This window comes from Mus caroli, unplaced genomic scaffold (assembly GCF_978045245.1).
Source record: "Mus caroli unplaced genomic scaffold, Mus_caroli_1 scaffold_18, whole genome shotgun sequence".
In the NCBI taxonomy this organism is placed as follows: domain Eukaryota; kingdom Metazoa; phylum Chordata; class Mammalia; order Rodentia; family Muridae; genus Mus; species Mus caroli.
In genome coordinates, this window is record NW_028227273.1 from 62541669 (window position 1) to 62556313 (window position 14645).

The 14645-nt window shown below is 50.4% G+C and overlaps 1 protein-coding gene across 4 annotated transcripts in view; it reads right to left on the reverse strand.

Annotated features, from left to right (window-relative positions):
* Slc37a1 (solute carrier family 37 member 1) overlaps positions 1-14645 on the reverse strand; it is a 72891-nt gene that overhangs the window by 23806 nt on the left and 34440 nt on the right. For all 4 annotated transcript variants that reach the window (XM_029471574.2, XM_085833366.1, XM_085833365.1 and 1 more), the window contains 6 exons: positions 10841-10973; positions 10238-10316; positions 7253-7388; positions 5344-5420; positions 4217-4383; positions 590-627 (listed from right to left, as the gene is read on the reverse strand). In XM_029471574.2, the coding sequence (XP_029327434.1) occupies positions 590-627; positions 4217-4383; positions 5344-5420; positions 7253-7388; positions 10238-10316; positions 10841-10973 (630 nt within the window). The remainder of the gene's footprint in view (positions 1-589; positions 628-4216; positions 4384-5343; positions 5421-7252; positions 7389-10237; positions 10317-10840; positions 10974-14645) is intronic.

The window sequence follows — 14645 nt, forward strand, 5'->3', positions numbered from 1 at the left end:
CACAGAGGTGTTCTTGTCTGCAAGTGAGTATCCCGGTTCTATTGTGTTTAAAGCTACCCCATCCCCCAAACCCCAGTGACTCACAGAGGCCTCAGATCACAATGGAGTCACCACCAGCTCGGTGGTGAACTTGGACTCTGAAATCATGGCTTTGAGAACACTTTCAAATATCACCATGGCTACATTTCTAGAATATAGTAGTCTTCTTTGCCACGATGCCCATGGGCTGTTAAGCTTCAACAGAAAGAGGCTCTGGTGCCCCCTGCTGTACAATTCGGGCACTGTCCCTAGAGCAAGGGTCTCCTTGATATGCCTAACGCTTGCTTGACAGGGCAGAGGGAAAACAGGTTAGAGGGGGATTTTATGGGAGCCACTGAGGGATGTCAGGCCAGGCTGTGGTGACATGTTTCAGGTAGCCTCTGTAGGGAGAGCTGAGGACTTAGAAGCAGGAAGGGCTCAGTGGGTGACAATGGCTGAGATAGACTCTTGTCATGTGTGAGGCTGTGGCCAGCCTTTCCTTGCTGGCAGTGTGGGCTGTAAAGAGGAGCAGGCTGTACTGGGAGGTAACAGGAAACACAGGAACTCTTACCGTGGAGAAGGTGGACGAGCACTTGATGTCCTTGGGGTCTGAAAGAGCAAAAACAGGAGATGGGTAACTAAATACCGCCACCCACCGCCAATGAACTGGAGCCCTCAGCAGCGCTTAGGGTGCTGCTGGCAATGGACCCGATCTTCGCCCGGTGGTCCTGCTAAGTAAGTTTTAGGGCCTCTTCCCACAGCAGTAACAGAAGAGGGAGGTGCAAGAGCGGCCGGGTGTGTTTCATTACTGTCGTTTTTTTTTATTGGCTGTATGTCCTTGAATGCATGAAATAAGGTCCACTGGAAGAGGACAGGACTCTTATCTGGTGCTCTACTAAACTAAACAGAGCTTAAGGAAGGAAGACAGCCCAGGCCAAGGGGCCATCGAGGGAGGGGACGGCACAGCCCACCTCCCCTCCCATTCAGCCACAGAGTGCGGATGGGCGTGTGGCAGCCCGAGGGTATGAATAGGAGCTTGATAGTGGGATAAGTCAGCTTGAGCCAAGGACAGGGTGGACCCTTGGATCCGTTAGACAGACACAGAAACACCAGAAAGGCACCCAAGCACTCTCAGAACAGAATCTGTAACTTTGTAAGGGACGATGAATTTCTTAGAATCGAAAGCAAGCAGAGATCAGATGCCTTCCGGGAAGAAAATGGAGAGCTGACATTGCTGCAAGGAAGTGATGTCAGGAAAAGACCTTTCCTGTCCCTTCGGTCACCTGATGCTTATCTTTTCGTTGACCTTCTGGGCCTTGGGTGGTCACTCAGCTCCCCTAACAAACAGCAGCTTGTCCCTGAACCCTGGGAACTTGGGCGTATGTGGGAGAAGAGCCTGGGGCCTGGCATGGTATCAGGGAGGCAGGCAGCCTTCCACTTGGGGCAGTCCCTGCCTGCCACCCAGGAAAATGCCCCAGTTATGACAGATGAAGAACAAGAGGAAAAAGCATCTTAACCCCGGGAGGGGAGCAGGGCCAAGCTCAGATCATCATGTGAGAGATGGGTGACCTGAGGCATGGGAGGGACAGTACAGAGCTTTAGGGACACTGTCCTGCACAGCAAGGCCCAGCTGAGCGAGCACCAGGCCCTGGAGAGAGTCTTGCAGCGCTCAGGGAGGAAGAAGGGACTACTAGGGCACCAGGAGGAAGGAGGGACTACTAGGGGCACCGTGACCAGGTCTGTGGCCTGGGTCATGTATGGGGGACAAGCCACATACTTCAGTGAAGAGCCCAAGAGAGGCAGAAGCAGGAACAGGGGTGGGAAGTGGCTGCTGAGGCAAAGCAGCTGATGCGAATGGGGTTCGGGGGCATCCCCACACTAGGAGAGCAAAGTGTGGAACAGAGGAGGAAGAGGACACGGAAGTGAACGGAACAGAGAGCTTTAAATAGATGGTCTTCCCCCACGCTTGGCAGCGGCCACCAAAGGCTTATAGATCTAATAAGAAAACCCAGGAATTGGGAAGGAGGCATAAGCCCAGGACAGAGATCAATTCTGAGACCAGGCTTGGGTTCCAGTTTTATCTCTCTGCCTTGGCACTAGGATACCCCACCACTACCAGCAATCATGTTCCTAAACAGAGCCAAGAAGGACCTGGGTAGGGGGGAAGATACAGGCCAGCTCAGAGGAATGGTCCTGACCATGGCGGCTCTGGCAAAACTTCCCAGAGAAATGAGCACCACCAGGTCTGTGGCTTCTAGGCCTAAGTCAGCTGGTTGGAAGGCTGTGTGGGCCTAAGGAGCGGAAACTGTCTGCTCTAGGACGGATGAGGAAGAACAGCACAAAGAGCTGGGGTTTGGGCTCATAAGAGGGAGGCACCGGTCCGGTACTGAAAAGGTGAGAACAGAAATCCTCTGTTCTGGATAATTCTGCTCTGAGTGGGGTAGCACTCTGGGCAGGATGACATCATCTACCCTTCCAGCTACCGCCACACCTCCATTCTTTCCCCCTCCTCCTTACCCAGAACCGGCTCCTCCATCAGTTAAAGAACACATTCCCTGGGGACTCTAGAGGTGGGACAGGGTGGACACAGGGCCTGGAGCCCTAGTGAGGGCACACTGTAGCTCTCCAGGTGTGTGATATCAGATCAATACCTGGGGGAAGGGAAAGGGACAAGGCCGGGGAAGACAGCTGGTACAATGGCCTTTCTGAGAACTCCAGTGACATACCAGTTAGTTAACCGATTGCCTGAGTACAGAAGCCACAAGGCCCTACCTGTCCCACGGTGCCCTTGCCTGCCAGCTGGCATGCCATTTCCTGGGCCTCCGGAGGACACTGTGAAGTGGGGTTAAGCGGTGGCCCACATCGCTCAAAGACTCCCTAGGTCTAGATCTGAATGTCCATTTTTATTCTCACTACCCAGAGAGCTGGTTGAGAGAGAGCTGCATCCCCCTAGCTAGGCAAGATGGAGGTCATTGAAAAACTAACAGGTTGGCTTGAGCAGTGGGCAAAAAAAGGCAGCGAGGGACTAAGCTCACTAAAACACGTTCTTTTCTTGGGTGCGGCAGCGCTGGACAGTGTGGAAGCTGAGGGTTTGAGGCAAGGTCAGCGTGTACAGAGTAAAGGGAGATAAAGGTGGAGGCCGGGGCTACTCGGATATACCAGAGCCCTGTGCTTTCATCTTGCTTCAAACAAATAAATAAATAAATTTATTTTTATTTTTAAAAATAAAAAACAAAACTTCTGAGCCAGGCGTGGTGGCGCACGCCTTTAATCCCAGCACTCGGGAGGCAGAGGCAGGCGGATTTCTGAGTTCGAGGCCAGCCTGGTCTACAAAGTGAGTGCCAGGACAGCCAGGGCTACACAGAGAAACCCTGTCTCGAAAAACAAAAACAAAAACAAAACTTCTTTCTTTCTCTTTAAGATTTATTTATTCATGTATGTGAGTACACTGTCACTGTCTTCAGACACACCAGAAGAGGGCATCAGATCTTATTACAGATGGTTGTGAGCCACCATGTGGTTGCTGGGAATTGAACTCAGGACCTCTGGAAGAGCAGGCAATGCTCTTAACCACTGAGCCATCTCTCCAGCCCCCAGGATGACGGGTCTTAATGGCCTGGCTCCTCACTCAGCATGGCTGTTCAAACCTTTCACTTGCAGGTCCTTTGCTTTAAAAATTATTTTCAAAATTGGAAGTGGGATTAGCCAGAATAGAACATGGACTTCATTTTGCTGACACGGACACTTTGCCCAATAAGATATGTGGTTTTAAACCACTCCTTGGTTTTATGACATTGTCCCAAACAATGGCTCACTGCGAAGCACACAAGCTGGCAAAGTCCACGTGTCGTGTGGAGGTGGGGGGAGGGTGAGCAGGTGCAAGCATGAAGGGTTGGGCTGTGCCCTCAGGTGGATGTAAGAGGAGGATCTGAGAGTCTCTGATGATGCAGGTGCTCGGTGCTCAGAGAAGGATGAGGACAGGAAGAGGAGGGGAAAGAACTTCGATAGGAAACCGGGAAAGAGCAGAAAACTGAGCAAGACCAAGACAGAATGGGCTGCTGTGGAACTCTGTACAGGGCCTGGCTAGGGGAGAGCCAGGGTGAATACGGGCTCGGACCTACCACACTGAATCCACATTAACCAACTCGCCATGAAGACTAAAGCCCAGGCGGCCTTGTCTAGGGCCAGGTCTACTTACGTTCGATGAGAAAGAGAAAGCACACTATCCCCATGGCTGCCACGATGGCCCCAGGCACGATAAATGACAGGCCCCAGCACGTAGACACCCAGTAGCCGGCAATCAAGGACCCCAGAATGTTGCCCACGGAGGTGTGGGAGTTCCAAATCCCCATGATCAGGCCACGCCTACAACACAGCATGATGGGACAGTGAGGGTGCGGTAGGGCCAGAAAAAAAGAAAGAAAAAGAAAAAAACCAAACCAAACCAAACAAACCATGAGATCAGCTTTTAGGGCAAGAGTGAGCGAGGTGGCACAACAGCGACAGCGGAGGTGAGATTGGGGGGGGGGGGGCATAGAGGAACCCGTGACCCTGAGAAACCAGTGTGACTCCAGGGAGCGAGACTGTGGATGCTCCGTGGAGAACCGCGCCTCAGGCTGCATCAGTACACAGTTCACCGCTGCTCAGAGATCCTCGAGTCTCTGATGCAAAGAGGCACAAGGGCTTTTCCTACAATTCTTGGAAGGCAGAGGATTTCAATTTGTGCCTCCACAAACATGGTAGTCAGCTGACTATCTCGGTGACAGAAGCTCACACCGGCACCCGTGCCAAATGACTAAAATGAGCTTTCTAAATAGAGCTTCTGAGTCCATCTCCCATTTTAGCCTCTCCCTCTCGGGTGGCGTCTCTATGGTTACTTAACCCCAGCTAAGCTAGGCAGGGACTACAAATGGCTGCCCTATTGTGGTCAGATCACCAGGGCTGGCTCAGGCCTGCTAATTATGGACCGGGTGGGTGACCTCTGCCAGAACGTCTCGAACTCCAGACTCTATATCCCACAAGATTCTGAGGGAATCTGAGACCACACAGCTCTCAGGTGTGGAGTCTGGGGGTCACATTACTTGCCTAAGTGGACATGGGGAAGGGCTGGCTTCTGTAGGGACAGAGGCTGTAGACCCATGGTAGCTATAGAGCTTCCATCTTAGAGATTTTAGTACATTGTTCCCAAGAAGAGCCTCATTAAAGTTCCTGAAATAGGCTGAAAGAAAACTTGAATATAATGTGGTCTAGTTTCCCTCTGAATCTGGCGGAAGGGGGGGGAGGGGGGAGGGGACAACTGTTGGAAATGCGCCATAGTTTCCTCACCTTCCTTTTCCAAACCAGTTGCTGAGGCAGGTGACAACGCTGGGCCAGCCTGTGGTCTGCACCAGTCCATTAATGATCTGCAGGGAGAAAAGGAGGCTCACCAAGGGGAGAGGCTAGCCCTGCCCCATCCTCCCTGTGCTGGGGCTCTCTCTTTATCTCACCACCAGTGGTGGGATGTGAGGTTTATATTTACAGATAGCTTGAGCTATGAAATGTAAAATATATGTGTAGTTCATGTACATAACATATATAGAAACATGGATATATTATAGAGTATTGATATAAACCAGGCATAGTAGTACATGGCTGTCATCTTAGCTGCTGGGGAGGTGAGGCAGGAGGGCTGTTGTGGAGGGGAGTTTGACATCTGCCTGGGTAATACAAGAAGATCCCGCCTCAAAAAATGAAATCACACACACACACACACAAGTAAAAAAGCCAACTCAAGCCTTACATGGTGGTTCATATCTATAATCCCAGTACTCAGAAAGAATGCTGTGAGTTTGAGGCCAGCCTAGGCTACATATGAGACTTTATCTAAAAAAATTTTTAAAATAAAGCCAGCCCCGCCAGGACCCACACTAAGGAACGTTCTGCTGACAGGCTGGGCACAAACATTCCAGACTCCTTAGAAGCTAAACATTCTGTAAAGACAAGAGCTCTTCCCTTTATAGACTGCTTTATAAACTGCTACAAATTCAGCCTGGAAATAGCCCGTGCTCCCCTGACTGCCCATGGCAGTGCTCCCCTGACTGCCCATGAAGAAAATTCCTCCTCAGAAGCCAACGCAGCCTTGACCCAGCCCTGGCTTGCATACTTGCCCTCTCCAAGGTGTTGGGGAGCAAGTGTGGGGCCTGCATTTAACAGAGGGACCAGTACCAGGAGGCTCACTTTGGTGTCATTAGAACTGAGGTCATAGCAAAAACCCAGCCCAGTGCCCTGCTATCTCACTAGAGAAGTGCGTCTTCCAGGAAATACGCACAGGGAATTGTGCCCACCTATTTCCATATCAGCAGCTCAGTCTTTACTGCAGGAACATGTTGGGACTCTGGGCATCTGCTTTCTTTCCCTTCTACCTGTGTGCCATTACAGTCTGAGGCTTCTACATCCGGGGAGTCAAAGCAGAAGGACCTAATGCAACATCAGGCTTACAAGGCACTCATACCGGATTGTCAATGGTCTCAACAGCGTAACAACTGGAGACACAGCGTTCACACTGCGCTAGATACTATAAACAATCTAGAGGCCACTGAACAGCTACAGGAAGGTGCACCCTGGATGTATGTGAGCCCTATGCCACAAATACAAGGGACTTGAGTGGCCGAGGACATTGGCAACCGGGGGTAACTGACTTCTTGCCAGCAATAAAGTGGCTGAACTTTAGCAAGCTCGGTAGCACGGTCGTGAAGACCAAAATCAAACAAGGGTCGCTTTGGTTTCCTATCACACCTCCCCACCCTCGGCCCTACGGAGCAGGTAGCCAGCCCTATTTCTCTTATGAGTCAATATTTACCCACAGGATTGCTGGAGAGGGCAGAAGCCAAGAGGTGCCACAAAGGTTGGGCCCTCAAGGAGGGCAGGGCTGGGCTTCTGGCCCCACCCCTACACCTTCAGGACCCCTCCTTTCTCCCTGGCCTTGTAGTGAAGGCTTCATACCTCTACTCTACCAGCAATGGCTCCAAGCCAACCCTTCCTTGTCCTCCGGCCACCCCCATGGCCGCTTTGGTGTGATCACTTCACACTCATTGACCTGCCAGGCTGACAGCTCCTAAAACAGGAAGTAAGCGTCCAGGTGCTTGCATACAAGGGAGGTGGGATGCTCTTCTGTCCCTCACTAGCCTCTGCCGTCCATTTCTTAGCAGAGGTGGGCTTTGGGACCTGAACTTGCCATCCTGGATCAGACCCTTACCTGGGTCACCACGTAGAATCCCAGGCTGTGGATGTTGTAGAAATAGCCCAAGCCGAACAGGGCTGTGAAGGCGCCGCTGGCCAGCATCCCGAAAGTCAGGTAATACCTAATCGGCAGGCGTTCCCCTATTATTCCACTGAGGTAACAAGGAAAGAGGGAGGCATGAGGAAACAGCACAGCACACCACTAAAAGCTCTAGCCACGTCTCCCGGATGTCCCCTGTCATCTTTTGTCTGTGTTTCCAGACCACGGAGCCCCACTATTGGAGACCAGACAGGAAAGAATGTCACCTGTGGGGCTCACATACCACCATAGGACTCCTTAGCTTCATTTCTCATTAAAAACAAAAACCTCATTTGTTTCCTATTTAAAAAAAAAAAAAAAAAAGTGGGCTGGAGAGATGGCTCAGCGATTAAGAACACTGACTGTGACCGGGCAGTGGTGGCGCACACCTTTAATCCCAGCACTTGGGAGGCAGAGGCAGGCGGATTTCTGAGTTCGAGGCCAGCCTGGTCTACAGAGTGAGTTCCAGGATAGCCAAGGCTATACAGAGAAACCCTGTCTCAAAAAAACCAACCAACCAAACAAACAAACAAAGAACAAAAAACAAAACAAACAAACAAACAAAAAACCCCAAGAACACTGACTGTTCTTCCAGAGGTCCTGAGTTCAATTCCCAGCAACCACATGGTGGCTCACAACCATCTGTAATGGGGTCCAATGTCCCCTTCTAGTGTGTCTGAAGACAGCGACAGTGTACTCACATACATTAAGTAATTAAATAAATATATTTTTTAAAAAAGCACACACACAATACAGTTCACACCGAGATTCACATCAATACTGCCTATCAAAGCAGGACTTCTTGCCCTGCTTGTTAAGTCTCCTTTTATACCGACAACAACACAGAGTCAGTATACAGAGCTGTTTAAAAATGTCAGCAAGAAGCTGCAAATGATGACTTGGAAAAGGGACGACTGTGAACCGACCAAGCCACCTATCCTGGGCAGTAACCAAGAAACCTGCGGGAAAGCACCGGTTGGTGGATCAGCAAAGACAACACCACTCCCCTGCCTGCGGACCACCAAGGAACCAAGGCTGCTAGGCTGAAAAAGGGGCGGAGCCTGAGCCCTACAACCGCAGTGAGGCTCAGTGAGCTACAGACATGTTAGGTTCGTGGTCAAACTGTAGCGGGGTTGAGAAGCCTGACCAGGCCCCAGCTTCATAACGAGCAAATAGGAAACAGGATGCTATCCATCACCACCACCGCAGCACAGGCTACTGCTTTACACATCACCACGGAGACACACCGATCTCAGCGGGTACCAGAGCCCTTTGCGCTCTCTTTCCAAACTCCATGGGGGCTGGAGAGACAGAGATGGCTCATTGGTTAAGAGCGCTTGTGTTCTTCTGGAGGTTGAGATTTGGTTCCCAGGACCCACTGTCAGGAGGCTCACAACTGCCTGCCTGTAACTCCAGCTCCAGGGGACTGGATGCCCTCTGCTGGCCTCCGTGGATCTATGCACGCAGGTGCACACTGCCCACGGCACCCTGGGCAAGTAACACTGTTCCTGAACCATCTCCAGAGCCTGCTTGCCAACAAACTTTCCCTTCTGCGCCCACCAAACAGGAAGGATTTACCTAGAGCCATGCAAATGACCCGTGAACACTATTACATGAGTGTCATCCAATGACAACACGCTCGGCTAATGTGTTCAGCTGAGCATAACCTGACCGCAAAGACTAGAGACCAGTCCAGAGTTAAGGTGTATCCACTCGTCTGTGCTCACTTCAGAGATCAGGAGACAGGTCATACTGGCTTCCAAGAGCCATTGGCTACTACTGGGAGGTGTCCCCTACTACAGTCACATGTTGCCAGCCCTCATCTCCCCTGCTTGTGAGATTTAAGAAACAATTCTGATAGAATGGACACCACCCTTCACCCTATCTGATTCACATAGGACTCACACCCACGCCACACCTGCTGATCCTGCCAGGCAAGACCTGGGTGTGCCCACCTCCCATGTGTGCATTGGGTCTGCAGAGTCACATGATACCTACTGTCAAGACCTCGGTGGTAACCTCACAACGGTCTGAGGGCTGCCCTGCCTTCTTGCCACAGCACCAGCCCCATCATTGGTAATGCAGGTGTCCTCACCTCCCTTTGGAGACTTTTCTATGGACTTCATGCCCAACAGAATACCATCTCGATAAACTTGATGGTGAGCTGCCAGAGAAACTATCTTTGCCCATAAAGACGAGACAAGAAGCCAGCTTTGTTCACTAAGCTAGGTTTCTTAGGCTGGGAATCTTGGCTGGCAGGAAGGTGGAGACCAGGCTCTGCACCTTATTTCTCTTTGGCCTCATACACTGTAGTCTTGTGCATCCAGTCTACCTCATACACTAGCACTTGAGCATCCTCTCCTACCCTACTCTCTCATCCACACAAGCTCTGAGCTCCGTGTGGTCTCTGTATCTGATAAAGAGGGCTATATCCACCACTGGCAGGAGCCACTTGCCAATATGTCACCACCATAGGGCCCCTGGGCTGGGAAGGGCCCTGGGTCTTGATTCCACATATTGGGAGGCTCTGAGAGAAACAGTTAAACACTTACAAGGATACTCTGAGACTTCGAGGCTCCAAAGATCAGTGTCTAAACCAAGTCTCTTGGGAGGAAGGTTGGTATCTCTACAGTGCTTTTCCTTATTATTTACCCAGTACTGGGACTTGAACCCGGGGTCTCTTAGATGCTGTGTATGCTAAGCATTCACCCTACCCCTGAGTGATCTCTCTAAGCCTTCCATGATGTTATTTTAAGAACACGATGGGTCTGATAACATCAACAAGGTTTTAATCAGCCACTCATTTGCCCCCTGTGCCCAGGAACATCTAGTATCTCCTAGGTCTATCCTATGACAGAAAAGATCCTTTCTGTACTCAAGGGCCCACACGACTGGGAAGGGTCTGAGTGTGGGTGTCCCTACCTCAGGTACATTCCGATGGCATAGGCGCACAGGAAGGCGTAGTCCAGGGCTCCAAGCAGCTGCTGGTAATTGTTCTTATCTGCGTGGGTTTGAGAACCAACAGAAAGGCTCAGAATTATTTGGTATGTTGTAGAGCTGGGCTAAAAAATAATACAAAATTTTATTCTGTAAATTCCTTTTAAAAAAGGGAGGTGCTCTAACTAAAAACAAAAAAACAAAAAACAAAAACATCCGAATTCTGGCTACTGGCCAACTTCCTGTGAAAGAAAATAAAGTCACCTATTTTTTTTTCAAGTTGTCCTTGAATGTGACCTTCAGATTGGAGGCAAGCCACACTGGTTGGGGTGGGTTTGACTTTCTGTGTGACAGCACACACCGCAGGCTGTCTTCTAGAGACTTCCCCAGCACAGACATACTTCACTTAGCCGGTGGCCCTTTAGCATGTAGGTATGGTTGCAGAGTGGTGTTTGCTAGGGGCCAGTCGTCACTGAAAGGCACTCACGGCCAGGATGGCATCCCTGTCCTGAGACTAGCCAGGCTGTAGAAACTCCAGTGGGGAGCTGCCAAAATCCCTGGGCGACAGGGGGTTTGACCCAAACTCACCGAAGGGGGCCCAGCCACAGTCGGTCTCATTGTTCAGGAGCCAGTGGGTGGGGCCATGCCTGGTGCTGCTGCTCGGGTCACTGAATGGAGACTCAGGCCCATCTCCTGCAGTACACTGCTTGTGAAGCTCGCCCTATGGCAGACAGAGAAGGGGAGGGAGAGGACAGAAAAAGTGCTTACTTGGGATGTCTCATCCGGGACAGCCTGAGTGGTCTCCCCTCCTCACCGAGCAATGGCTCTTTGAGCAGAAAGAGGCCCCTCGTAGGCGTCTGACATCCACAGGAGTTCCTGATGTCGACAGGAGGCTCTGGCAGCATTTTGTAATAACTCCAATTCATCCCCACACAGCAGCCAACCCTAGCAGCAGCAGCCTCTCAAGGCCTAACATGGAGGTAGTGTCAGGCAAGGGAGTGCCAAGCTGAGGACCTACAGCCATTCATCCCTGACAGGCTGCCCCTGAGGGGAGGAACAGGGTTAACTGCTAGATTTAGACAGAGGAATTCTACAGAGGAATGGAAAAATGAGAGTCTCAAAAAAGAAGAGCCAAAAGAACTCAGGCCGTGCAATTTCATTTCCACCAGTTCAAACACAGACAAGACATCCCAGTGGTAAGTTAAATCGTTTTGCTACTTAGAAGGGTGATGATAGGAGCTGGCACAAGGGGCTGGAAAAACCTTAATCTAGATCCTGGGTACCCAGGTGTATAGGCAAAGACCTGTCAAACAGACGCTTAAGACTAATGCACCTTTCTGTGTACAGATAATTCTCCAATTTAAGAAAAATATATATATACATACACACACATCTATGTACCTATCCATCTGTCTATCTATGTATCTATTTATGTATGTATGTATGTATGCATGTATGTGCCTATCTATCTATCTATCTATCTATCTATCTATCTATCTATCTATCTATCTATCCATCCATCTATCTGTCTACACACACACCAGCAAGGCAGATGGCCACCAGCCTCCCTTACCAGGACCAGCAAGCTGTAATAGGACAGAGGCACCTGACTGGTGGTGGAGACAGAGAGGGAATGGCATGGCATGAGGAGCATGAAGACTGACAAGTCACAAGTGTCCTGCCTCGATCTCCCATCTGCACAGAGGCTGCTGCTCGCTTATAGAACAGAGACTGCGATGCTGAATACCAGGCTTTCTACACGGTGTGTAGGATGGAGCCACCTGAAGAAGGAAGCCATAATTCCGGGGGAGGGGGGTGGGGTGGCCAGGACTATCTCCTGGGAAAACTGAGGAGCAGGAACGCACTCTGTCACATCTGTGTCCCCTACCGCTAGATTTAATAAAGGCCATGGGTCACATGAAGCTCAGATGGAGCAACCCATCAGGTATGGGTGAAAGTCGACAAGGGGGAACTTCTGGTCAGGGAGATGCTCCTCTGGAGACAAGAAATTCTTCCAATGTCCAGGAGCTGGATCCTGAGTCATGGGCCTGGAGCTGGTGCAGAAAGCAGATCCTGCCAGGCAGTGGTGGCGCACGCCTTTAATCCCAGCACTTGGGAGGCAGGTGGATTTCTGAGTTCGAGGCTAGCCTGGTCTACAGAGTGAGTTCCAGGACAGCCAGGGCTACACAGAGAAACTCTGTCTCAAAAAAAAAAAAAAGGAAGAAAGAAAGAGAGAGAGAGCGCAAGCAAGCGGATCCTGCTTTATAGCATGGGGCAGGGAGCCACCAAGCAGGCAGTAGGCTTGTTTACTTCTGCCGGGACAGAATAGCTATCATCTGTCATCTTTCAGATGACAGAATAGTCTTGTCATCTGAAAGGCTGCCTAGGTCATCCTGGCTGGACACCAGATTTCTGGACACAAGTCACTGAGCCCCAGTGTATGAATGGAGCTTCTCTACTTCATTGGCTTTGTGCACATTCCTGAGCTGTTCTGACTTAAATGTCAGCCCAAAACTCAACACCTTATACCCTGAAGTGATTGCCCCCCACAAGCTTCCACTGGCAGTATCCATGTGCTATAGGGGCTCTGGCTTCTTTGTCATGTTAAATAGAACACAGTCACTTGGCCCTTCCCCCACTCAGGCCGCTACCCCTGCCAGGGCCACTAAATTGTGGCTGTGTGTGTGTGTGTGTGTGTGTGTGTGTGTGTGTCCATCCCATTTCTACCTGTGAGACCTTAGCTTTCTGGCTACCTTAGTAGGTGAGAGTTCCTGCCTTCCCTACACTGTTCTTCCTCAAGGCCACCACACCCAAAGAGGCTTCTGTCTTGCTGCTCACCTAGAACAGACACAGGCCAGGAGGGACTCATCTGCCAGACGAGGCAAGTTTCTAATGCTAGCCTTGCACAGAAGTGAGGGATATGAATTCTATAGGCTGTGCTCGGGATAGAATCCCTGGACCATCCATCTCCTGTGGCTTAACCTGTCTGGGGTATATCACCCATGAAAATTAGAACAACTTAGAGATGATCCCAAATCTTCCATACGTCTCAGGAAAGGTTTCCAGGTCCTGCCATGGTGAGCAGCATCGAACGCTTTTGTTAGTTAGGGTCACGGGCTCTTGGTTACAGACAGGCGTAGGCTGGGACTGTGGACTACCGTGTCTGCTTATAACTGATTGACCTCAGTCACACTCCCTGGTCATCAGCTCTGAAGCCAACATGACAAAGAATGAAGTCATAGGGTGGCTGAAGGATGGAGTTCACACAGAGGGCACCACCCAGGTCCTTACCCTCCAACCTGGCCAGCTCCTAGAGGTTGACACCACTCTGCCTGGGCAAGGCTTCCACAATTAACCTCTGGTCTCAATGGACATCACGTTTCCACTCCCCTCCCCAGCCTTTCATGTCAGAATGTCATCTTTGCCTTTTCTGTAGCCCTGCCGGGAGGCTGCCTCCAAGACATAAAGAGCTCTGAGGATATTTAACTAAGCACATTAGTTTTCAATAACATTGCTCTGTTTTAACATTTCAATGATGTTTGTTCTGAAAACCTGGCATTTGCAGACCAAACTCTCACGTTGGACTGCAGTGAGACATACTAGGCTCCCACAGACTGATTGCCAAGGAAACATTTGGGGGAGGGGCGTGTCCCAATAAGAACCATAGCTTACGACATCAAAGCAGTATCTTTCGCAAAAAAATTAACAGGATTATCTTTCAGCGAAGCTACACCGAAAATCTATCAGCCTGCTATAGCAGTTGGTTAATAAAAACTGATCAAGGAGTTAAAAAGTGTTTGCCTTGCAAGCATGAAGACCTCAGTTAGAAGCCGGGCGTGGTGGCGCACGCCTTTAATCCCAGCACTCGGGAGGCAGAGGCAGGCGGATTTCTGAGTTCGAGGCCAACCTGGTCTACAAAGTGAGTTCCAGGACAGCCAGAGCTATACAGAGAAACCCTGTCTTGAAAAACCAAAAAAAAAAAAAAAAAAGAAGACCTCAGTTAGATCTCTGGAACCCATCCTGGGGGGTGCAGGGGGGAGCATCCATTTCCTCCACCTATCCCTGGGAATGTGGAGACAGACAGATCTCTAAGCATAGCTGGCTAGCCAGGTTAGCCTACTTGGCAGGCTCTAGGCCAGTGACTCCAAAACAAAACAAACAACCATACAAACAAACAAGATGGAATCTGGCCAAAGAATGATTCCTAAAGTTGATGTCTGGCTTCTACATGCATGTACATATATGCATACCTGCATACACATAAGCATGCATGCACACACATGTGCATACATACTCTTTCTCACATACACAGAAGACCCAATCAGTCAAAAGAGTGTCAGGGCTAGTGAAATGGCTCAGCTGGCACGGGTGCTTGCTGCCAAGCCTGAGGACC